The sequence below is a fragment of the Chaetodon auriga genome, chromosome 12 (assembly GCF_051107435.1).
Source record: "Chaetodon auriga isolate fChaAug3 chromosome 12, fChaAug3.hap1, whole genome shotgun sequence".
Lineage (NCBI taxonomy): Eukaryota > Metazoa > Chordata > Actinopteri > Chaetodontiformes > Chaetodontidae > Chaetodon > Chaetodon auriga.
In genome coordinates, this window is record NC_135085.1 from 16,713,416 (window position 1) to 16,738,717 (window position 25,302).

Consider the following 25,302-nt stretch of genomic DNA (forward strand, 5'->3'; position numbering starts at 1 on the left):
ACTGATAGAAAACAGTGAGCGCCTGCCTCCGTCGTTCTACATGTCAGCTTACAGTTTTATTTGGAGACGGCAGAAATTTGAGCATCAGGTTTGCTCACAGGGAGAGAAAGGCAGATGTGGAGATGAATTCATGAATGAACGGATGAATGGGAAATGAACTGATGTGCGAGTGAAATGTAAAATAGAGTTTGTCTTGACACTTAAACAGGAGCGAGGGCTTTGAGGTTGCCTAGGCAACTGGTTGCCTGTGCAATGGATGGGCAAGTGGGCGTGGAGTCAACAGGGGTTTGTGGGCCGGTGAGAGCGGAGGCAGGCGATTGGCACACAGCACATGCCGCACGGGGGCTTAATGCTGATCATCTGACAGCGGCGCTGACCCTCGCCCATCTGCTGGGAACCGGGGAGGGTCACAACGACTCACACCTCTGCCTTTGTGGCGTGCCGCAGCCGGACCGCCGACGTTTGTTTGTGAAAACATCACGATCGGCGAACACCTGGTGGAGGAGAATTTGTCCTTTCTCCAGCTGCTGTTGATTTTTAGATTACTGTCTTTTGTGGGTGTAATGTGACTCGTGTGCCACATCAGGCCTGTTTGTCATGAGCTGAGAGGTGTTAACTGCCTCACAGTTAGTGCTGAGATGATTAGTTGATTTGATTGAATTGATGAGTCGAACAACAGAATATGAGTCTGCTAATGCTAAATGTTTTGATAATTGAGTTATTAATTCATTATATAAGCAAAAATGCCAATCAATTTCCCACTTCCGCCTTCTGAAATGAAAGGATTTGCTGCTTTTCTTTGTCTCGTGTGATGGCAGCATCTAACAAGTATTTTTTATTTTGGATCTGCCTTCTATATCCTGATTAATCATTCTGGCAAAAAAACAGTGAAATATCTCCTTGAACATTTTCTTTTTTTCATCTAATCAACAAACTGTCAAAGATGCATGTTTTGCTGTACAGGGCTGCAACAAATGATTATTTTCACAAGCAAAATTCCCGTCATATGTTGCCGTCGGCCCAATATGAAACAGTCCAAACCCCGATGAAATTCAGAAAAGAAAAAGAAAAGAATCAAAAAAGCATCAAAAGATCACATTTGAAAAGCTGTGAAGAGTGAATGTTTGCTTGAAAAATGATTTCGGACTTCTATTGGGACAAAACAGACAGCTTGAACACCTCATCATGGGTTTTACATTCATTTTTCACTGTTGTTGACATTACAAAGACCTCTTGATGATTTCTCAACCATCCGAGAAAATAATCAGCAGACTGATCAATGTTGAAAATAATCATTAATAACAGCCCTTCTTATATTACTCTTGAAACGCTCTGCAAAATAATGTTGTTACCCGTCACGTCATGCAGAGGGATTGATGATCACACCAGCCGTTCACTTCGCTCTTTCTCTTGTTGACGCTCCAATAGGTGTTCAGAGCTCTAAATCCTCTGAAAACTACTGTATAGAAGAAAGACAGCCTCCCATTAAAGGTCAAAGATCGTGTGGTTTTTACATTAGCACCCACTCTAACCACAGTGAAGACCCCACTGACCACACTCTGCTGTTTACAGTTCATGCAGCGAAATGACACCCTTAACTATAGAAGACTATAAAAAGGTAGTAGTGGGTGAACACAGAAACAATAGCAACAACCTCCATAGGTACATTTCTTAATGCAATCCATGAATAATGTTTGCTTTGCTGTAAGAGCCTCATTAGCGTTGCCCCCCTGTAGCTTTTGATCCTGCGTGTAAATATATTAAGCAAATGGGAGCCATTTCTTCTAAATCATATAGCCGCCCAGTTCATTTCCATTGAGCTGCTTCTGTTTAATGGCTAATTATTCACAGAAATTTGCAGCCTTTCTGCTGCATTTTTCCCCCTCAGCCAGTCACCTCAGCCATTTTGTTCTTACTTTGAGTGAGAGGCCGATCAACAGTGAGAGATTCCACTGAGGATGCGAGTGCGTGGGCCACTACCCCACTGATGAGCTTCTTATGTAATATCCGTCTTCCAACCTCTATGTGCACGCTGGTGGTGGATTGTCCACAGCGAGCACAAGCTGGCAGATTTTACTCCTTGTGTGGCTGTGGCTAAGATCCTTGTTTTTGTGTACTGGAAGTTAAAACATGTGCACGCAAAACTTAAACAGAATTTAAGAATGCATATTAGGCATTTCTCACATCTTTTAACGCATTTTTAGAAAACATAAGCAGGCAGTGTCTTTGCTCGGTTACACAAACATGCCTGTAAAAAAGAAGCTTGTGTATTATCTAATCATCTCTGAGACCTTCTGCATTTCCTTTGAGTGCGAGCAGTAAAAGAGGCCTGTCTGCAAATAATTTTATGATTGTCTGCCCAAATGTGTTTAGCATTATCATACAGCAACAGTGACCCCCTGTGGTGACGCTCTGCCACCACACACACACACACACCAGGAGAGTTTTCTGTCTGACCTCTGATGTGAAACCTACAGAGGAACAATGTAGGCACAGCGCATCAAATTGTTGTGAGACTATAAAAGAGTCACTGCAACAAATGCTATTACCCATGAGCACCGGGGGGATGCAGAAATAGAGGGTGTCTGTTGTGTTATGCCCGTCTGTACGCAGTACGTGGGCAGAGCTTATGTTGGGATTTAGATGGATCTCCTGCGTTTATTGTGTCAAGGCAGTGCTCAGTTGTTGGCTAAAGTCAGATTAGCTGTTTACTCTCTGCAGCTGTCCCTTCTCCAGGGGCTGTGTACAGATGCTTTATGTTTTTGATATCATCTGTGAATCTGGGGGTCTATTTAAAGGCCAGGGTCTCAGAATAATTCCTTCCTTATCACTTGCCTTGACCATATTTCTCATTTACTCAGGCCTTTGGTTGACTGGACCGGGGCAGTTGAGGCACCCTCCACCCAAGTGACCTGTATATTTAATTAAAGTTGTCCTTTTCTTACATTCTTACACCAGTTCTTCTCTGCGGTGCTGCTATTTCAGTCACACTTTCTGGGAAGACAAGATAATGATCACTACACAAGTCTCAGTTTTGTGACTTTGCCTCCAGCTACTGTGTGTTTGATGACACAGATGGTCACTGATAGAGATACACCAATACCAATACACCGACTCTACTGCTGATAGCTGGGTGGGGTATTGGCAACGATGGGCCAATCTGGTATTGGACACCATTGTTTCAATAATCTTTATATTTATTTCTCAGGCCTCGTGTTGCCGTACAAATGATCCCAGTCTCTTCCACACAGCGAGGCTTATTAAATGAACACTGGTATCCGGTAAGTGCAGGTATTGGGTGTAGGCTCTGGAATAGTCGTCTCTACTCATTGAGAACTGGTAATGCACAATAGCAGAGGCCATAAATCAATTAAAACAACAGCAGATGGAACCAAATCTAACACTTAAGCTGCACTTCTGATGGTCTTTACATCAGCCATGTTACTTTGAAATGCTAACAGGCACTTGCTGATATTGCTCGTGAACACCTTGATGGATGGATGCATGTTTCTTTGGGCCTTAGATCCATTGCAGCGTGAGTCATTGCTGGACCGTTAGGAGATATGAAGACACCAACAGGATTACAGCAGAGCGGGCAGCTATTTGCATGTGAAGAGGATAATTAGCAATCCTTCTCCCACATTTTTGTATTATTAGAACAGACATTCGAATAGTCCAGAAAGTTTATTCACGGCCAGTGCCCCACAGGATCCTAGCAAGTGTGGCCTGGGTGGAAGTTATGCGTTCCCAGTGGCGTTTGTTTCATACCAAATGTGCATGTGTCATGACTTTTTCAGTGTGTGCTTTCAAAGCAAAGTCTGCTTAGCGCTGAGAAAGTGAAAGCCAGCGCAAATCAGACTGAATCCCGAGAGCAGCTGCTTATCTGTCAAGTATTTCATGAGCAAACATGTATTTACCTCCTTACGCAGTTTACACGAGAAGTTAATTTGCCATTTGAGTAGCAGGAAATTACTATCAGGATTGACACTATACACAATCGCTTAGTTCACCTAAATTTTTTTTCTTGTTGTTGCTTGTCTCACACACTTTATCCCGCTGGGTTTTCATTTACAGTAAATTATGACTGCGTACTTTTGTACCTTTCTAAAAGTCTTGAATCGAATAACTTTTATTCGCAGCTGCGGTGGACTGTAAAAGACCATTTCCATTACCGACAGACTCACCGTCTCCAGCATCTTCAGCCAGGAGCGAATTCATATCCGGCTGTTGGAGAACTTTGAGCCCGCAAGCTCATCACTCCTTTAATTTATGCATTAGAATGAAATCAATTTTGATTTTATACGATCACCTCTGTGTTGTAATATATCAGGTGAAGATGATGAGCGTTAAAATAATCACTCACTTTGACAGAAACCTGGACATGCTTTGTCTTCTAGCACACGTTAGGTGAGAGATTATCACTTGATGTCAGTGCAAGATTAAAGCAGTGATGTCACCTGAATACATGCATGTAGATGTTCAGGTGGTGGTGAGCTGATAATGAAATATGCTGCAGTCAGAATGAAATTAACATCCTCCACTAAAGAGATGTATCACTCTTGTCCTTTAGTTGCAGTAATTGTTTAGAAATGACCCCGTTTACACTTGTTTTCAATTTCACTGAAGCAGTTTTATTAGCTTTCAGGCACTTCATCGTCTGTTTGATCCTGTTCAGTGGCACCCAGTGCATTAGGTAGTCTACAGTGCTTCTAACTGCATACCAGCACAAAGGAAGAACATCAAAGGACATGGACTTGTTTGTTACAGTCCTTGGGAAAACCTGCTTTGCCTCTGTTTACAGTCATTTGAGTGGAGCCCATTCAGTTTTTATTTTGTTTGTTTCCTGTTACATCATTTCCCAAAATGTCCCAAAAACCAAACTTTTTGTTTTCCTTATTTGATCACATAATCTAATCCTGATCTTAAACTCAGACCTTTATGCATTTGCTTGTTTCTGAATGAGAGAAGAGGGGTTGCAGGATAACTCGGGAGGGGTCTGGAGATTATCAAAATGATAGGACTTTCTTACAATCTTTGCTTTTTTGCTCTGTGAATTGCAATAATCTTTAAGAAATGACTCTTTGGTTGAACTGGTCACGGCTAGTGCTGTCACCATTAGGAATTTTAGTTGACAATTGTCAGAAATAATTTTGATTAGCAATCTAATGTGTGCTGTGGTTCCTGACACTGGACCTTGTGCTCACATAAACAGTTCATTTCACTCAGCCAGCTGATGGAAACAAACTTAATTCATTTTCTATTTATTGCAGTATCTCTAACATTAGCCAGGTTTACATCCACATGTAGCTCAAATTTAAACCCAATGCAAAGTAATGTGCATTTCCATGCACCACCATTATGCAAAGTGAAACCCCTCCAGATAAACAGGTGGTGGCGCTAATTTTCCCCTCAGTTGCATTCAATCATAGCAGTGACGTGACGTCATTAAAAGAGCAGCAGTCAAACCTGAAACGGTGGAAAATGACATTGAAATAGTGATGGAAATATGACATTTCTGTTAGATTTACCCAGCAGGTTTATGCAGGTGAATGCAAATGACTTGTGCAAAATGGTCGTGGTCAGCTCAAATAATTGCCACCAGTCGGTTAAATAATGACGGTGACAGGCCAAGTCACAGCAAGGGTTCACAAGAAGACACTGGTTTTTTTCCAGGGGTCATCACATTTCTGCTCCACCCTGCTAACGTTCAGAATGTAGTTGGCATTCAGACAGCGAGTAGCTGAGATATTGGATTCATTTCTTCAGCAGAATACACTGAAAGATGCCATTTCTGATATCCATTACCATAAAGAGTCTCCTCTGATAGCTTTTGTATTGTCATTCATAAATATCTTCAGCAGCCCTCTGAATGTACCAGTTCTGTGTTTCTCTGGATAGATGAGGCTTGTGTTATGAGAAAGGCAGACTGATGTCGACATAATGTCGGCCATCCTGCAGCTGTCACTGCGATGAGGCGCAAAACTGACACTGCTGTGCTGATCTCATTGGCATGCAGCAGCAGTGGCCATGCAGCCGGTTCACACTCAGTACAGACAAAAGGGCCTATCAGTGGAAAATAACAGCAAGCGACTCAAGCCTTTACCTTTTGAGCCCCAAACACTGACCTTGACTCTCAACTGTCAGGTAAAACGGGGCCAGGGTTGGGTTATTTTTTGCACCATGCCGTGTCTTTCCACCGTCAGTCCCGAAGCAGTGGAGTGCTATAGCACCTTTCAGCAGGTCTCCCCCTCCACAAGCGCTCACACCTGTCTCTTCCTGCCAGGATCCCAGAAATAGTGCACTGCAGCAGTGTGTTTCTCCGAGGGGTGGGCAGCCATGTGACCTCAGAAACCATAGTACCTATGGAGATGCCTTGAGTAAAAATAGCAGAACCATCATCTCCTCCTAGTACTGTAGATCAGGCAGTGTGGGGGGGCTTCCCCTGGATTTCATCAATCTTGGAGTGTCTGCAGTTATTTATCACTCGGGGTTACGTAACAGAGAATCACATTATAGAATCACATCCTCCCAGAAAGTGTGGGTGCAGATGAAGCCGGTGCATCTTGGCGGTTTTTGAAGTGGCACTTATTCGTAACGGTCTAGTTAAAGAACAGGTCTCCCTTCTCCTGGGGAGGCTGCTGATGCAGTGTTCAGCAAGCAAGGGGAGGGTGGAGGGGTTGTGGGCGGATAGGATCGAGTTAAGGATGAAGACGACGCAGAAGGAGGGAGGAGGAGGAGGAGGAGAACCTGGAGGAGATCACGTTCTTGTGTCATTTCTGCTGCGAAGGATTGTTTTCCAGTGGCCCAAACTGAAATCCTCAGCTCATTAGGCAGCTTATTTCACATTGGATTACACAAGGGAAGAACGGGTGTGCATGTGGAGTGTGTGTGTGTGTGTGTGTGTGTGTGTGTGTGTGTGTGTGTGTGTGTGTGTGTGCATCATATTCAAAAGCAACCTCAGTGGCAGGGGGGGAAATCAATTGCTGAAAAGTTAGCATGGACTGGAGGTGTAGGAGGTTATGACACTTCAGATCTCAATGAGGCAGTAATTCTGAATAATAATGCGCACTGTACATGCTCTGCATACAAGATTCTTGCCATAAAGTGCGTTCAAGAGGCCTCGAGGGCTGCATATTTTGCTCTTGCTCATTAAGTACCCATTTATTGCAATTTAGACGTCATTTTCTTTGCTGCCAATGATTTGTTTCAGGTGGAGAGGTGCTGAAATGTTCAACATATTGCTCAGTTACTGAAATTAGTGCAGCCTAAGCCTAACATCAGCATTTTTCTCCTCCTGTGGTGCATAGAAATCTGACATTTCATCACTGAAAGTGCAGAGACGATGACTGCATCAGTCCCATGGATGTTTGTTTCAAGGTCTTAACTGAACTTGTATGGCAGCTGCCTGCTTGGGCACTCGCCACAGAGCTGCAGAAGTTATTAAATGAATGTCTTTGGTACAGCAGATATGTGGCCCCATTAAACTGACTAGATTTTGACACTTCCAGGAGGGAAAACTCCCTTTTGTCTAATAAAGATGGCTTGTCAGCATTTGGAGGAATTCAATCTCCAGGCTGGATGTAAGTCTGAACGAGTTGAGTTGATCTCTCTAGTTCTCAAGGAAACGAGTTTAGATGGATATCAGTTAATACAAATTCAAAGTACATTTTATTTTTTTCCCCTTTTTCCCTTCAGGTTGAAACGTAGCACTTATCTCTTCTCATGACGTCTCACACAGGCCTTTTGGCCGTCATGTTTCCTCAGACTTACAAAAATGGGTCTGCACAGTTTTAGTCAGCTTTGCCTTTTTTTGATTGCAAAGACACGTTTTTTTTTTTGTTTTGTTTTTTTTTTGAAGGAGGGTTTGATAGCCCGTAGTTCTGTTTAATGTTTTTACCGCTTTCACTTGTCAGTGTCAAAACCTGACAAAGACTCTGCAGTGAAATATCAGTGGAGTCACTGCAACTGCGAATTCAGCACAATGTGGTGCCCTGCGAAGAGTCAGATCTTCTGATCAGCAGTTTTGATATTCTCACATTTAAAGCTGCCGAAAATGGAAAACGTCAATGAAGAGCTTGTGTTTCTTTTACTGTTTGCGAGTATGTGAAGCTGTTTGTTTCCTAACATCCCAGCTAGTCCATCTCAGTGCTGCCACTTTCAGACTTGGGCTGCCATTATAACAAAAGCCCTCCAGCAGGCCTCATTTCTCAAAAGCCAAATTGCAGGAAATACTAGTCAGGCACCATCACTCAGTGTCTCCACGTCCAGTTTAATCACATCCAGGTTTTCTGGTTCACCTCAACCTGCTGCTCATTCCCACATCCTACTGGACTGAAACAACGTGCATGATGAAATGTTTCCTCCTCCCATGTACCTGGCAGGGACAGGATGATATGTCATTATGTTAAGGGCACCTAAAAATGTCACGAGGAGTGTGTAATATAGGTGCTCCATGGTGACTTTGACAAATAGAGCTGTCATGAAACTTCACCAATTAGGATACAGATGTTTGGGCTGGCCTCTCCAGCCTCGGCGCCTCTGTCATTTAGCCACTGTAGACGGCGACTCAGCCGGAACTAAGCCTCTGTGTCTGGCTGTCTGACTGAGGACATGTTCTCATCCAGAATACTGATGGCATGTCATTTCTGATCAAGGCTCTCACCGTTTACTATAAAATGAATTTAAAGTTATTCAATTTCACGCTAAAGCCCCACTTTTGAGGCATCAGAGAGATTTCAGTCCTGTGCAAGCTACAGGGAGGGATCTGCACCTTTCAATTTGGTGTTTTTGATGTTGAGATATTGTAAGTAAACGGATTTCTTTTTGCGAAGGTTTACCTCACTGTCTTCCCCTTTGTGCCCTTCACTCTCTACATATCACGCTAATTGTTAGTAACCATGTTACCACGGTGCCCGTCCTGCTGGGTGCCATTTAACTTGAACTGGTGGAGCGTGACTTTATTGTCAGTCACCTGTGGAACTAAATCTCTCAGAGCTATTTCACAGGCTGAGGATTTGAGATTTTCATCAGTCACAGATATGCTAGTTAAATGAACATAACAACAATTAATCCCACATTGAATACAGAATCGATGATGCATCACTGTCCTGGAGCCATTATCTGTTGAAAACTGATTGCATAACTGTTTGCAGCACACAAATGGCAGAATATCAGTGGAGGAACACTGAATCTTTCTGCACAGAGTCCTTATTTTGTAAACCTGAGGTTCATGAACTGTATTGGCTTGATAGTAACAAGTAAGTACTCCTGTGTTAGATCAGTCAGCAGCTGCTCCATAGGTTTGCACGTTATTAGCAATGGCAGGGGGGCATTGGTAGGAATGACGGTATTCCTCCTGAATTCTTTGTAAAATGGTGTTGTCAGCTTCATAACGAAGCTCCCAGCTTATTGTCTCAGCATGCATGGGCGGCACAGGAACGGAGACAAAAGGCGTGGGAAATTACATGGGAGCTTGTGCCCAAATGTGTCGCTATTCTTGGCCCTCTTTTTGGAACAGCACGCAAAGAAAAACCTTGAAAGGAGTGAAAAGTGAAAAACGGAACAGAATCAGGCGATATTTCTTGCTTCACCTGTAAAAATTCAGCAGACTTGTGTGGCGTGTAAACCGCAGAAAGAACCGATGATGGCGGTTTATGTCGAGACTTTCATCTCAAGAGCGTGATTATTACCTAATGAACAGCAGCAATTGTGCATAAAAATCTGAGCAAAGCTAAAGTTAGCTTAATAGTTAAAGTATCTTCTCCATGTTGTAGCACAATGAAGTGTTCCACTGGTGTTGTGATTGGCAGTTTCATTTATTTTAACAACTGCAGGATTGTTAGAACAGGATGGCGGTGAGATACAAGAATGCAGCTGAAGGCCAGATGATGCATGACAGATTACATGCTGCTATTAAAAGAAGGAAATTGGAGGACGAATATGATTCAGCTAGCATGATTGCTTGAAGGGTGTTGATATAGGTGAGCGAGATAGTGGCATACGCAAAGCTGCAGTTACTCCTCTCAGCACTCAAGGCTCTCCTCCTGTGTGATACAGAAGCCTGATTAATGGGATTTCTTTCAGTTTAAATTGCACCCCATAAAATGCTCTACCTCTGCCCTCCTGCTTCACATTATAGCACATTGTAACTATCACTGGTCATTATTTTCAGGGAATTGATTCACTAAAATCAAGCATATCTCATCCCTGCTCCCTGATGGTGATCTCTCGGGATGTCTCTCGGTGTTCTTGTGTAATAATGCCAAAAATAACAGTGATATTACCACTTCTTGTGCACCATAATCCAAATTGCAGATCGCAGCACATCAAAGCGATTGCATAAAAGTGAATTTGGAGGCAAGTTTTGAAAGATGACACCAGAAGTAAGCGAGGGTTTGCAAACTAATGTGTAGAGGAGGAGGAGGACTGGGAGCCACCAGCCCACACAAACCTGCCTGCAAAAACTGTGCATCTCTCTGCAGCTTCCTCCTACGTTCTCTCGCTGGTCATTTTGTCATCTTCTACAAACCAGTATATGCCTCCGTGTTTCCCTGCCCATTCCCGGAGATTGAAATCCACACTGACCTTTTCTGTTTTCAGTTGTTCCATTCTTTCTCGCCAGGTCTGCATCCAGTATTTTTTGCACCTTGAATTTCTTAATCTGACACATCAAAGGAGTAGTAACGTACTGGCTGGCAGGGTGGTAGTGATGGTTGCAGGAATCAATAGTCAAAAAGTCAAGACTCCCACCTATTCATCCACCCATGCATGTGCAGTGCAGTCGCAGGTACAAACACACACGAGCAGCAAACAAATGCTGATCCTTGGCACTTTTAGTCTTATTTTCTGACAGAGGAAACAGGAATATTAGCAGAGAGCATCTTAGATGTCAAGCATTTATCAAGCAGGCTTCATGCGGCTTATGCAACTTAGGCTACACAGCTAATACACACTGTCTCTCTCCCATTCAATCTCATATGTTCTCTGTCTTTCTCTCACGCACGCTATACAAATGCACTGCTCTCTCTCAAAACCTGAATTTTAGAGACAGAAGCGTCTGGAATTTTTTCACAACCTCCCACAGACGTCCTCGAACCTATCATTTTCTCTGCAGTGGAGCAATGGTGACGTATGCTCATTGCTAGTGCAGCTGAATTTTAAAAAGCTCTACACCCACGCTGAATACCTCTACTGCAAGCATAATTATCATAAACTTTCCTTGCCGTCTGTAGCCCTTCTGTCTCTGTGTATGATTCTCCCCATTTGTTCAGTTGCAGACATGAATTCAGCGTCGATGCAGAAAGGGGAGGGTGAAAGGGGGTCTGGTAAATGTATGTCTTTTTGAAAATTGGTAGGTCATTGTCTAACCGCTGCTGCTGTGTAACCACCTGGGTGTGGGGGACTCAAAGGCACATGTTTGCATATTTTCACTGTGTGTTTTTGGGTGTACTAGTACATGTACTCCTGCATGCACAGATGCACAGATTGGCTCACACTGCATCAAAACTGCTGATTGTTTACATTATGTCTCCAAGCGGTTCTCATCGTGGCATTTGGGAATAAATGCTGTTGTACATTAATTTGGGGGAGAAACACCTCGTTTAATTTTTCAGCTTGAACAACCACTGCTGTGTGTGCTTATTTAACAAATTAGAATTCATATCATTAACACTTGGCAGCATTAAGGTACACATATTAGCCATTGACTTGTTGCTCATCATCATGCTTATTAGTAGCATATTAGCCCTTTATTAGTCATTATAAAGCATTTATTAATGCATTATTGTGCATGACCACATTCTTCTGGACCATTCACTGAGAGTTCTCGCTCAATAAGAAAAAATGCTGTTTATTGATTGTAAATAAGGAAGTTATTATACACAAATTATGATCCTAATAACCTAACCCTAACCTCAGAATAAGGCATCAATAAGTGCTTTATAATGACTAATATAGAGCCAGTATGGTACTAATATGCCTGCTTATAAGCAACTAGTTAATGGTGAATATGTTAACCTTAATATTAAGGGTGACAATTCAGATCTTTCGAGGGAATTTGCTCTCTGACAGTCCACTTTATATGTTTTTTTTTTTTTAGGGGGGGGTTGGGGGGCACATCATGTTTTAATTGTGCCACAGAGAGCTGAACAGTCACACCCAGGAAAACATCAGTGTTTCAGAGGGACTCCCATGTGACAGCCCACACTTATAATTAACTGTGATAATTTATTCCCCCTTTTTCTCCTTAAGATGTAGTGACAGATTTTTAATTTCAGTTATTTTTTCCCTGGCTGGGTTGCCACAGTGGTACGATCAGTCAGGGAATACCTGGGTGTTATGAAACTTCATCACTCTGTGGTAAATTATGTGAGTGTGGAAATGTAGCATAGACATAAGAAGCACTTAATGTGGTCACGGTCCTAGAATTTTAAACTTCGATTATTACAAAACATCAAACAGCATAACTTCACTACAAATGACTGAAAACATATCTTGTTTCTGCAGCTATAATATTTATTGTACTGTTGCTTTTTGGATGTGACTGTCTGGTATCACTCAGTTGCTCACTCATTCATTGCTCCCTATCTAATAGACACTCAATAGTGAGCAGTAAATTCAGATTTTGGTTTTATTATTTTGTGTCATCCCTGCCAACTGTATTTTTTGCATCTTTAAATATGGAGCATTGCATTGTGGGATTGTGGATATATTTACACACTCAGATTTCAGACACTCAATGGTGGACTATTAATGTAGTACACAATATGATAAAAAGGGAGTTGTTGTGGACATAGTGCTTTACTGTACATGCATTGTATGTACTGTATGTAACATCCTATAAGCCGCCATATGGATAACAATTCATAGCAGCTTAACATTGTCGTATCACTGTGTCTGAATATCTGAAAGCAGTTCAATAAAAAGGGAGGTAAATGACATGAAAATTATTAAAATTCTATTACAACAGGAAAAAATATACTAGTACGGACCTTCGTGGAGTCATGGACCGAATTTATTTTTCTCATTTTAGCACAATTGGTTAAAGCTTTTCCAAATGCTTTGATGAGCGGCCCCCCAGCAAACTTCAACACCCAGTCATGTCACGTTCGTCTTAATTCAAAACAAAGCAACGTGCAGCACAACAAGCTTAACTGCTAATACTTTCATTCGGAATATTTTAAAACATGATCTACCAGCTCTAGCACAACTTACTGTTTTTTGGCCTTTGAGATATACAATTAACATGATAATGATTTTAAGCTGTAAACCTCAAATCTATGTCTGCATGGTGTTTCTATAAATGCTCTGAGAATTTTGATTTCTTCTTTCTTGTATTCACTTGAACAAAGTCTCAACATTTTCCCAGCATTTTGTGCTCTCAACCAGCTAAAATTAAAAATCCAGAAGATGACATCAAGAGTCATTTGACATGGTTGAAGCCTCTCGTACAGGGTCAATTAGCAACTCAGAGCTCATGTGTCTGGTCTGTGATGATGCTAATCACGATGACTCTGTCCAGTGAAGTCAGACGTCTCTTCGATCAAGGACTTCTTCTGATAGCTCTGGATAATTTCCTCCACTTATTGCATGGTGGCCTCCCGGTGCAACTTGTTCATTTACATTTGCATGTTCACATGAGGCTATATTTAAAAGCATGACATCAATACCTATGAAAAGTCGTGAACATTTTTGTTCTCATTAAACCGTGTGAGTCACTGCCGCAAGCTTTGACACTGATTTGTCATGCAAAGCTCTCACCAAACACCTCTGAGTTCTGCAGATGACACGGGTGTGTTTGAGCTTTCAGAGAGCAGATAACGTTTTTTCTTTCTTCACGTTCCTGGAGAATGCTGGATGCTCGTCAGGTGTGAGTCGTGCTGCCGTGGTGTATGTGTGAATGAGGTCAGCAACAACATACTGACCAAAAAAAAAAATAGGCAGTGTTTGATCACAACCATCTACCAGCCTATTGCTCATTATCTTAAGTCAGGGAACCGCCTTCATTGACTGTTCCTGTCACCCTGTTTGCCAGAGGAAGCAAACTGTCCTCATGGAAGTGTGTACATGTCTGCACAGCTGTCTTCCTCACACTGACTCATGTTCTATTACTGCCGAGAGGTTAGTAAGCTTTACTCATATGGCTCAGATGCATCATGCTACCTGCTAGACAACACCAGGGTCTGTCGCGCAGTGTCTGTGTCCTTATATAAATAGACCAGTGCTGCCCGTCTGTCATGTCTGCTGCTCTAATGTATCTGTCCTGTGGTTCCTGCTAATAGGCGTTCAAAAGATGTCACAACCCCTGAAATGTCCTGAACCTTGAAGGCAATTGATGATGCTGTGAAAACCATTCCCAGTTCAGCCACTCACTATCTCCAAGCTGACAGTAGGTGACTGCAGAATGGAGACATCCAAGTGAGGTTGTTGAATTTCAAAACTTGGCTCAAACTTTGACAAGAATGTTCTGACGAGAGTGTTTTGCCTTTGAAAATCCATCTAAAATGCAATATTTAAATCAGTATGCCGTTCCCCAGTGATGTGACTGCCACCCTCTGGAAGCGACGAGTATATTGTGTCAAATTACCTCGACTGAAAATGCGAGTACTGTTGAATAAAATGAGCCCTAATTGAATTCAATTAAGAAGATGTGGAAAAAATACAGACAATTTAATTAGGGACTGTAATGGCTTTTTCCATTAAAACTGTACCTGGTGTGAATTAAATTGATGTTATTTACCATTAGATAACAAAACAGAAATTTCCCCTCTTATATTCTAATTTATTTAAAGTATACTGTATGTATGTGCTGTGCATTTACAAAGTAAAGCTGCATTTCTAAAATGCTGGAACAGTAGATGGGGCTTTTGGGATATTCAACAAAATCCATTTCAGTATCATTATGTTTATGCCATTTACTGACAAAGAAAGATTGCTGATGGAGGTGACAATAGCCCCTTTTATGCAGCTTGTTAAAGGCGGCAATTTTGAGCCTTTATTCCGCCTCGCTCTTCAAAATGTACAAACACGGAATGGGGGGCATTTTTTTTTCTTTCGGTAAGCCCGCAGGGGAGGTAGTAACAGAGCCAAATCAACAGTGTACAACCCTGATTCCAAAAAAGTTGGGACGTTGCATAAAATACTCAAGTGAAAATGGTACAGACAGAATATATGTAATATTTGACCTCATCAACTTCAACTTTTTTTATTTGGAACATTCCACAGGTAAACAGGTTCATTGGTAACAGGTGATAGTATCATGATTGGGTATGAAAGGGGCATCCTGGAAAAGCTCAGTCGTCTACAGGCGAGGATGGAGTGAGGTTCACCGCTTTGTGAACACATGATTGTATAAAGGACATAACTACATGGACTCAGGAACACGTTGTAAAGCTGTTGTCAGTAAACACAGTGCATCTGGAAATGATTGCATTCTGTTTTTGTTTATGTTTTACATAAACTTTTTTGAAATCAGGGTTGTAAAATGAAGGAGCGCGAGCCACTAGATGCCTATGCTGTGGCTCCTGCTATTACCTGCCACACCTGTTCTACTTCTGGAATGCCGGCATGTTATCTAAAATCACACACTGGGGCAGCATTATGGTGCAGTTGCTTGGTTCTGTGTAAAAAAAAAAAAAAAAAAAGAAGCAAAATTTACATAATGACAGGTTTTCTTACCAGCAGTATGGCTGGATCTCTGTTTAAAAAGGGCTCACGATAACAAGAAAACCTTTGTGTTGGTACAGACTTTGAATGTAGCCAAAGGCCTAAGGGAGGTTAAGGACAAAGTCAGGTCAGACCCGTGTTGGCAAAACAACAACAGTGCACTCACATTTTTGACAATGACGCTCACAGATGAAGAGATAAATGGCCAACACACACAGTATGACATCTACTCACAATCAGACAGATGTGTACTTGCGCACAGAGAGAGATACAGGGGCGGAGGGTAATTCAGGAACCTCAAAACATGCTAATCCAGTTTTTCTGAAAAACCCTCCCAGCTGCCTTAAAGATACGGTTACAAGAGGCAGAAACATTTAGCTGTGAGACCGGGGAGGAGAGAGGGGCACACAACAGAAGCTCTGTTACCTCGTCAGCACTTTGAAATCCCAGGATTTACCAGAGTGCAGGTTTCCTCTGGACCGAACCGCAACAAAGACAACAGGACACTGGATTAACTTTAATCCTATCAGTGTTTCTTATGTAGGACCCTGTTAACAAACACCTGCATGAGGAATTACCCGGAGGAAACCGCTCCCAAGTGAACCATGACACATGGCCTCTCTGGGCCACTTCCTCAGACTGTCCAGTAATCGGTCGGGTTTCTGCTGGTAACCACATTATCAGGACTGCATGGAAGACACATCATGGCCACAGCATGATGCAACTGACACAAGAGATTTTGTGGGACAGAAGTGACCAAGGACCAACATGCTGGGACTGAGAATTGAGCTGCAGAGAGATTTTCACGACAATGCCTGCTGTAGAAGCAAAAGAAGACAAAACCCATGAGGAGAGGACAATGAGAAGATGATCAGCAAGTCTGATTGACACATAGTATTTCAGGCGCCTGGATGTTTTTTTGATCGGTTATATCAAAAGTCATGGAGACCTCCCTTTGAGGTTACAGGTAGATCATGTTGATGTGCTTTGGCAGTCGTAGACAAGCTCGACACCGCAAGATCCAGTGGAACGAAGAAGACCGTTTGCTTGATGATGAGCCTCAGATGGTTCCAAACCCCTGCTTCCTAGACTCAGGTAAAGGCCAGCACGGTGAGCTTTGACAGCTTAACATGAGACTTACCTGCACTGTCGAAGCATCTTGACATTTTACTGGTAATACTCAGTACTCTCTCTTATGAGAAATGTCAAGATTTTCCTGATTGTGCATGATTATGTGTGGTTTCAGTACGTGCTAAAAAGTAAAGCACTGGGTTTTCTGGAACAGTGCTTTAAATGTTTTCAATTGTTTTCATTCTAACACCACTTGGGCTGCTGATAAGAATACAAAAGGAAAAAAATGCACCAAGAAACACCTCCGATATCACACGTACTGCAAACGGTATGAAATGACAAAGGCCTTGATTCAGATGAGCTTACACTAATGTATTTTTGGAGCATGTTTTTCCTTCAAACTGAGGAAAATTATCAGCGTTTCAGCTATTAGGAGGCCTTAAGATGTTTTTATGAAGAAAGAGGTTGTTATATCAACTGCACACAAAGCTGCTGTGATGCTTGAACTGCATCTTTCAGCTTCATGGTTGCACTGGATTTCCCAAAGTGACACAGTCATGGTTATACTGGATTTCCCACAGTGACGCACAGAGAATGGTTAGTTATAGCCATTTTGTTCTACAGTTTTATGTGCCAAAATCCCTCATAAGCAGTAATGCTAAACTCCGGTCATGCATCTTTTTCTGGGTTTGTATGTGATATAGGAAATAGGAAATAATGTCATGAGAGGTTCAAATACAATATCTAAATATAAAGGTTGTCTGGATCTTGTGTTAAAAACACTGGTCAGACAAATTATACCAATCTTGAATGAACTGAAATCAATGTAACCTCATTTAAAATTCTCCCTAGTTTTTTTTCCTACCAGCATTTTTCTTTTTTTGACCACAAAGGGGCAGTGTTCCAGTCCTAACAGCACTGTGTGAGTGCTGCAGCATTGAACAGGGAAAATCTGGCTTGATTCATATGATTCTTTATAGTATAAGGCCTTATATGTGATGGCTCCATTTCAGTTCACTTCACATAGAGCAGCACACCTCTGAAAACGAGGAAATGGAACAGGAAAATGTAAGGGATGTTTGGTCCATTAAACTTAAGCTCTCCCACTGTGTGTAGGTTATGTAGTGGGAGCCAGTGTGGTGTGTAGTCGTGTGGATACTTCATGTTACCAACACAGGTTTTTATTCTTGTTCTCATTGGTCCTGTGGGGAGGCTTTTCAAATTTTGTGTTATTTCTTTACCTATCAAAAGATATCTGAACAAGCTGTGTTCAACCTAAGCAGTGTAGCTATGCTGGACCTTTAAAATACAAGTTGGTGGTCACAAAGAAGTGGATTATTTAAAAAAGGACTTGATGTTTGCCTCTTCCCCTGTTAAACATGAGAAAGTATCCCCCTTTTTGTGCTTTGCAATTGGTCAGAAGAACACAAAGTGTCCATTCATGGCTGGTAATCTCTGAGCTGATTACACGCTGCTGTAATCAACAGTCTTCTCTCAATCTCATGTTCACTGTTGTCTGTTTATGTCTCTGGGGGCTACTCGCAGCTCGATAGAAATCAGGAGGGCGTGTTTAATGCCTGTGGGATCCACTCCTTGTTTTCCATGTGTCCCGGGGGTTGGAAGGCAGCTGAAAGTTCAAACAGAGACTCACTCCCTCATGCTCTGCATGGCAAGAGCTCAGAGATTAAGGGGTTTGTCTGCACCGCCAACAACAAGGATTGCTCACAGTTCGTAACTTGCCAAAGAGGAAAGATGATTCAGTGTTTTTTTTAAGTTGCAACTTTTGCAGCTATTACAGATATGATTTTATTGCAAAACAAGCAGTGGATAACCTGTTTTTCTTTTGTTCATCTGTCTGTGCTGGACAGGTAGAACAAAGTTTGGGGAGAAAGCAGCTACCATCTAAATGCCTGTGTGAGTCTTGCTGAGGAAAGGAGCCAGAGGATGCAGGTGGCAGCAAAGCTTTGCTCTAACTTGTTTGAAGTTTTTTTCCCATGTCAAAGGTGAAGGATTACGCCTGGCATAGGAATTTAGTCTTCAAATGAAGGACTTTATGAGCTGAATCTCAACAACTCCCAGACAGAATGTGAGCACTGGCTCGTGCTACATGCTCATACCAGTGTGTGAATGAGGATGTATCTGTGAATCAGTGCTAGTCAAGTGCCATGCTATTCCTTAGCAGTGGGACCGTGGATGCGACCCCAAGGAGCACAGCTATTGTCCAACAGCAGCAGGGGACAACTGTTTACCACATCTCTGTAATCCTGAAAGAAACACAGGGAAATGTGCCGGTGTCAGAGCTGGGGCTGGGCCGGGTCACCCACACCCTGGTGGAGAATTGCCAGCCAGAAGGAGAGATAATTAGTATTGTGCCAATGGAGAACAGTCCCAGGATGGGCAGGGCACGGCAGGAGCTCGACAGGTGGCCCTCCTTGAGCTGCACAGGTAGAACAGGGAGGCAAAGAGAAGAGGTAGTTGTGGAGGAGAATGAGGAGGAGTTGGAGGAGGTGGAGGGAAAAATGAAGACAGACAGGTTTTTGAAACAACCCTCTAAGAACTCAGGTAACTCCTCACAGCAAGACAGAGACGTGGCAGAGTTAGTTACTCAGCCAGACACCCAGGAGCAACGGATTCGGAGCTCAACCTTACGCTGTGTCACTGTCAGTGCTAAAGGGCTTGTCTGTAGGGAATATGGCACTGTTGCAGGACACAGCTCTCTACCCCGGGCTGTGTTGCGAAGGTCATGCCAGGATGAATCTCCGTCGGGTAGGAAACCGGTGAGCATGTATGGCGACTCAGTCAAGCAGCAAAGAGATTCTCAACCTCATCAAGAAAGAAGGCTGCGGAGGCCCAGGAGTGTGTGCATGCTGGCAGGCCCAGGCCCAGGCCCAGTCCTGTCGGAGTCCCGGACCCAGCAACCCTTCAAGAGGCCAGGCATTATTGAAAATGAGCAGCAGTACAGGAGCAGGAAGGCTGAGTTGAGGGCTGTGGATGGCCTCAATCCTGTTGTGGCTCAGCAGCCTTTGGTCCCTACAGAGGTGACCCCCAGGGTCCGCCAGAGGAGCTGGAAGCCCAGGCCTGTCAGTATGACAGTACTGGAGCTCAGAAAGAGGGGCTCTGATGATGAGATAGACAGCCAGAAGAGCTGCAGCCACACGGGCGGCGATGGAGGAAGCTTTCTCAAAGGGGGCTTCCGTTGGAGGCTTTTTGGCAAAGCACCCCAAGATAAGAGCAAGGAGAGGGAAAGTGACAGAGATACAAAATCTTGTCCCAAGTCCAGCAAATCTGATGCTCCAAAAAGTACACTGAGTTCCTTAAGACGGAGTCTTAGTCTGCGAATCAGGAGGACACGACCATGGGACAAAGTTGCTTCAGCGTCGGAAACGGAGTCAAAGGAGTGCTCTCGGATTAAAAGTGTATCTGAAGAGACAATAATGCCTCCACGGCCTTTCTCTTACCTCACAGGAAAAATGCTTCCAACTCCCAGTGAGCAGACTGAGGATGGGGGCATGCAGTACATTCAGTACCACAGCAAGGGCAAGGTCAAGGTAATGGAGGTACCCCTCTGTCCGACAAAACTGTCTTCCAAACCAGTTCAGGAAGAACCAAGCATATGGCAGCTCATAGCCAACCGTTTCAGGAGGAAAGAGCAGCCATGCAGTGGCAAATGTGAAGCCCAGCTGTCTCAGAGCAAAGACACTGGCCAGTATCCCCTGGCTGAGAGTAATAAGTCACAGCCAGTCACCATAGAGACTCTGGCAGGCACTGACTCCGACAAAGGTCAAGGTAAGGCCTGCAAGATTGCTGAATTTATTTCTCCTCTCAGTTCTCCATGTATAGCCCCTCCTTCACTGCACAGAAAGTTACAGTTCAAGAGAAATACGGAAGTGCTTTTTTTTTTTTTTTTTTTAGGAGGACAGGCAAATGAAAAACACATGGGGAATTGTGAGTTTGGATGGCATTCAAAAACATCTGGTTTCACAGAGTCCTTTTGGAATTTCTATTTTGGGTGCTTAATTTCTCCATGTTTTTCTTGTGTGAACTGCCCCTTTCTTATGCACTTACACAGCAATTAATTTGCCTTACAAGTTTAGTAAATTAATAGGTAAGTACAGTTAACTTAAAACACCAGTGACTGATAAGAACACATTATAATGTCTTGTTTTACAGCAGTGAAACTGTGGTATAACAGTCCCAGTACTGTCTCTGTGTTACCCAGATACGGGACATGGGCGTCTTGATAATGCTGTCTCTTGGCCTCACAGAAGACTTAGCTTAAAGCAGTAGCATTAAAGCAGTTAGTGGCTGTAATGGGGATGCGTTTGGCAGCCTAGCAGGGCTAAATTAAGAGGGCTTACATGCTATAATGATGGGGAGAAGAGAAGACGACTTAAGCACTGTGTTTAAAGGTTAACTCTGACAGTGGAGTTTGTCCAGTTGCCTGGAAGAGCAACCAGAGAGAGGCAAATATTTGTAACTATCTGAATTAATAGCTGTGGTTTTCTACTTTTGTGTGTCAAACTCCAATTTCACACCTTCATATGGAGACCTAATTAGTCGTCCGTGACAACTTAATGCCTTCTACTGAGGTCAGGTCACAGATATCCTGTATTCATTCTCATTAAGGCAGCCTTTGAACCAGCAAAGCACGTAGTTCATTCTCATGCTTGTAATGGGTCCTGAGGTCAACCTTGTTGAGCCACCAGTCTATTTGTATTCTCACATGACTTGTTACCAAGGATACCTATTCCTGTGGTAGAGTGTCAGGTGCTGTTTGTCCATTTATTCCACTGCAGTCACTCAGTCAGTCAGGCATCAGGAATGTGGGTGTGCCAATCAGCCTGAGTGAAGTTAGGTGTTCAATGCCCTGGGTGGGACTCGGCGCCTGTTGCTACCTGCCTGAGTGTTTGCTCCTTAAATGAAAACTAGAAAGCTGAAGCCCCGCCCCAAACTAAACACACATGCATGCACACAATCAGTTCAAGTGTTTTCTGATGATAAGTTGGAAATCTTGTGTGTGTGTGTGTGTGTGTGTGTGTGTGTGTGTGTGTGTGTGAGCGTGGTTTGGGGGAAGGGAGATACAGGGTGAGGGGTTTGAGGTGTGCAGACTGTGTCCCCACCCCCACCTGTGGATGAACAAAGCCACTCTGTCGAGCCTGTGGAGACATGAGTGATCAGTGAACCATGTGCATAGATGGGGGCTCTCTGGGGGTCTTTGGGTTGGAGGAGGGGTAGTTGGTTATGAGGTCTAAGTGGTCAGCAGTGCACTTGTCTAGTGAAGGTTGAAATATTGACAATGGGACTGTAAATAGAATTCTGTAGTAAGTACCCGGTATAAAGTGTCAGTGGGATCCTGGCCTTGACTTGTAGTTATGTATTGGCAATTTGAAGAAAATCCCCCGTGTGTGATCTGCTATCTTGAATCTGACATAAAATGTATTCATAAGGATGGAATTCCCTTTGCGTCTTGCTATGTCTCATTTGATACCACTTCCTGTGAATTCCTGCCAACATTTCCTGTATCAGCGTTACGCTAGAGTGGAATTTCTCTGCTCACTTCAAAATCTGAAGAATGAAAATTAATTTTAGGGATCTATTTGCTTATTTCATTCATACCAGCAGGGGTGGGTGAGCCAAACTCACAGCAGGTAATTATGTTCAAGACAAATAGACACTTTGAAGGAAACTGGGACAAACAGCAACACTGTGATAATGCCCTCTTACCTGGTGCAGGAAAAATGGGGAGACAGCAAGATATTGTATAATCAGTCACTGATACAGTCTGAGGAGACTGTTAATAACTGAGTGTAACTCACATTTGAGCATCTGCCACTGCTAATCTCAGCTAGGGTACATTTTGTTCTTCAGGATTGTGGTTCAGGAGGTGAGCAGCATCCTGCTGTTCTAGCTTTTCACCAACAAGTCTACAAAATGTTGTTTCTTCAAAGTTTGAGTGAGAGTCTGCAGTTTGTATGTCGTTCATCACTTCTGTGTCCGTTTTTTTCTCCTTCATTCACAGTTGATTGTTTCAGTTTGTTCACTTGCACTGTTTTGGGTAGAAAAAATAAATCTGAGATTCTGCGCATTCTTCTTAACTCTACAAATTGACTCGATCAGCCGGGGCATTGCAGTGCAAGACATCTTAAAACCTAATTTGCGAGTCTCATGTTGAATGAGCGTCCTGTTTGAACCAAGATGTCTAATTTATTTTCAGGGGAAGTGATCAATGCCTGTCAGCAGATAACACTAGGATGTAAGAGCTTGAGGTAGGACAGGCCATCCAGACTGCAGTGACTGGCATGGCATGAAGAGTTTTACCTCGTTCTCTGCTGATTGTGTTTGTCACTTGCCTCCTTTGATAGAAATAGGAGGTTGGTGTTTGGGAGTTCGGAGAAGCAGAGATAAGAGCTCTGACTGGGTTGTTCGCTGTGTAAATGGCTCTGGGGACCAGTGCACAAAAGGAGGATGATTCAGGACCATTTTGTCAAGTCGAGCATGATAAAAGTAGTCAGACAGGGAATGTTGGTTGGTCGTGAGGTTGGCAAATAAGGGAAGCAGATATACTAATTGCTAGCTAAATTCTCACTCTGTAATTTATGACGGTGGGAAAGCATGGCTGGAAGGCTGGTCAGAGCTAGAGTGGAAATTTAGACCTCAAGGTTGTCCTCTCTCATTCCAGAAACCACTTCATATTCACTGCACGTAGAAATGCACATGCGCACACACACTCAAACAACGATATGCACAGGGCTCTTGCTCTCATTGCATTTTCTTTTCTCATGAAATGGAATAAGTGGGGGGCGATTGCGCTTCGCTACCCTCAGACTGAATAGTCATTTTTATCTGAGTAGACATGAGCAGTGAAGTGAAAAACCTAACAAACAAGCTGGCAATGCAGTTTTCCTCTCGCAGAGACAAAGACGCTGGTGTCCTCTCTAAAGCATCACAAATGCTGGGGCTTTCTGTTTCCATATGCATTCTGGGACACAGTAATGTGGGGATGCTCATTTTTAAAGCATGACGTAACTCAGAGCACATGGATTCAATTAGGGCTCCTTTTTTTTTTTAGCAGGATACCAAACTGGTTGTGCTGCATGTGCTCCAAGGATGGCGAAAGTCAGGCATCTTTGTTATGGGTGTGTTCATGTGAGGAAATACATCAGATGATTTCCAGAGAAGACTTTTGATTGTTGTGGGAAATGCACAGGTTTTAGGTGCTGTACAAATTTGTATTACAGCTCTTAATTTCCTCCTCCTTTCTTCTTTTCAGTGTCTTTTCAAACAGTGTTGTGGTCGATGATAAGGGAGTGTGCTGCTCCAGAAACGCAGCGCTCATCAGCGGCCAACAGTTCCATTTCCATGCTGGCCTTTGATGAAACTTAATTTTCCTGCATGGTTATCTATAGATTGGCCTTTGTTTGAACCTGTCCCTCTTTGAAAGTTTGATTATGTCGACAAATGTGAGGAAAACATGCTTTTTTTCTCTATTCATTCATTTCTATTCATTCATTCTTTGTTAATGTCGGGTTACTGCAGCAAGTGTTTAAGACTGGAACCTTTCAGTGTGTTTGTCTAATTGGTAGTTGTGGCTGTTACCTTTTCTCAACCCTCCAATTATGTGAAAAGTAACATAATCTAAATAAAAATCATTGCATGTAGTACAGTGAGTGCATCTGAAAATGATACGTCTGTACAAAATGACAGGAAATCCAAGAAAACGAGGTAACAAACATTATCAGATATCATCCCAGTGAGGTGCGACCTGCATTCTGTCTCCTGCACTGAAAAACTGAATCAGATGGGTGTCTTCGCTCGTGTTCTGACATGTCAAACCCACACTGAGAGGGCTTAACATGAGGCGTGCTGTTTAAAGACTACTCTGCTCCACACAATGCTCGATGAAAGGCCCTTCTGTTAGGGATGCACTTTTCTCCTCTCCCACAACAAGCGAGACATCCAGAGCAGCACGAGGCTCTTTGTAAATGGAGGTCAGAAATAAGTAAACATTTTAGCTGAGGTGTTTTTTTTTCACTCTAATTGTAGTAGATAAAGGAATTTTTGGCTCAGGTCTGCTCAGCTATGAGTCATGCACTCTTTAAGCATACATTTTTGGAGAGAAAATAGAAATGCGTCGTATAGTGCCAGTGGTTACCTTAATGTTTATGCTGTCATTCTTCTCATAATTGCCTCTGGCACAAAGGGAAAACCACTATTGCTGCAATAAACAGGCTTACTGTAATGATGACTGCCTGTTTTCTATGAACACTTTGTTATGGTTTAGATGTGTGGAGGGAGTGTGGGGAGTTCACCTGGTGTTACACACCTTGCTGCCTGGAGACAAGGAGTCTACGCTCCTGTATTAGAGATGGTATCTGCTTCTTGGGGGGCTCAGATGGTGAGAGAGCCATGATCCAAAACAGGAAGGTGGTCTTTGTTCTAATAGCTGTTATGACACATCGCTGTGTGTACTCCATCTCTGTGGGAAACAGGCGCAGCTTGTGGAGTTGTCATTTGTGTTTGGAGTTCAGAGAGTTTGTGTTGTTCTTCACAGTGCTCTGCCCTTTTTTC

At 43.0% G+C, this 25,302-nt stretch overlaps 1 protein-coding gene across 4 annotated transcripts in view; it reads left to right on the top strand.

Moving 5' to 3' along the window:
* The window catches only part of agap3 (ArfGAP with GTPase domain, ankyrin repeat and PH domain 3), a 115,340-nt gene that overhangs the window by 26,605 nt on the left and 63,433 nt on the right, over nucleotides 1–25,302 (top strand). Inside the window, exon 1 of one of the 4 annotated variants that reach the window (XM_076744290.1) lies at nucleotides 16,531–16,758. The exons of 2 other annotated variants lie outside the window; for them this stretch is intronic. In XM_076744290.1, coding sequence (XP_076600405.1) covers nucleotides 16,638–16,758 — 121 coding nt within the window. In that variant the 5' untranslated portion in view covers nucleotides 16,531–16,637. Of the gene's footprint in view, nucleotides 1–16,530; nucleotides 16,759–18,748; nucleotides 20,521–25,302 lie in introns of those variants that run through there. One more of the 4 variants, XM_076744288.1, reaches the window with a different exon arrangement.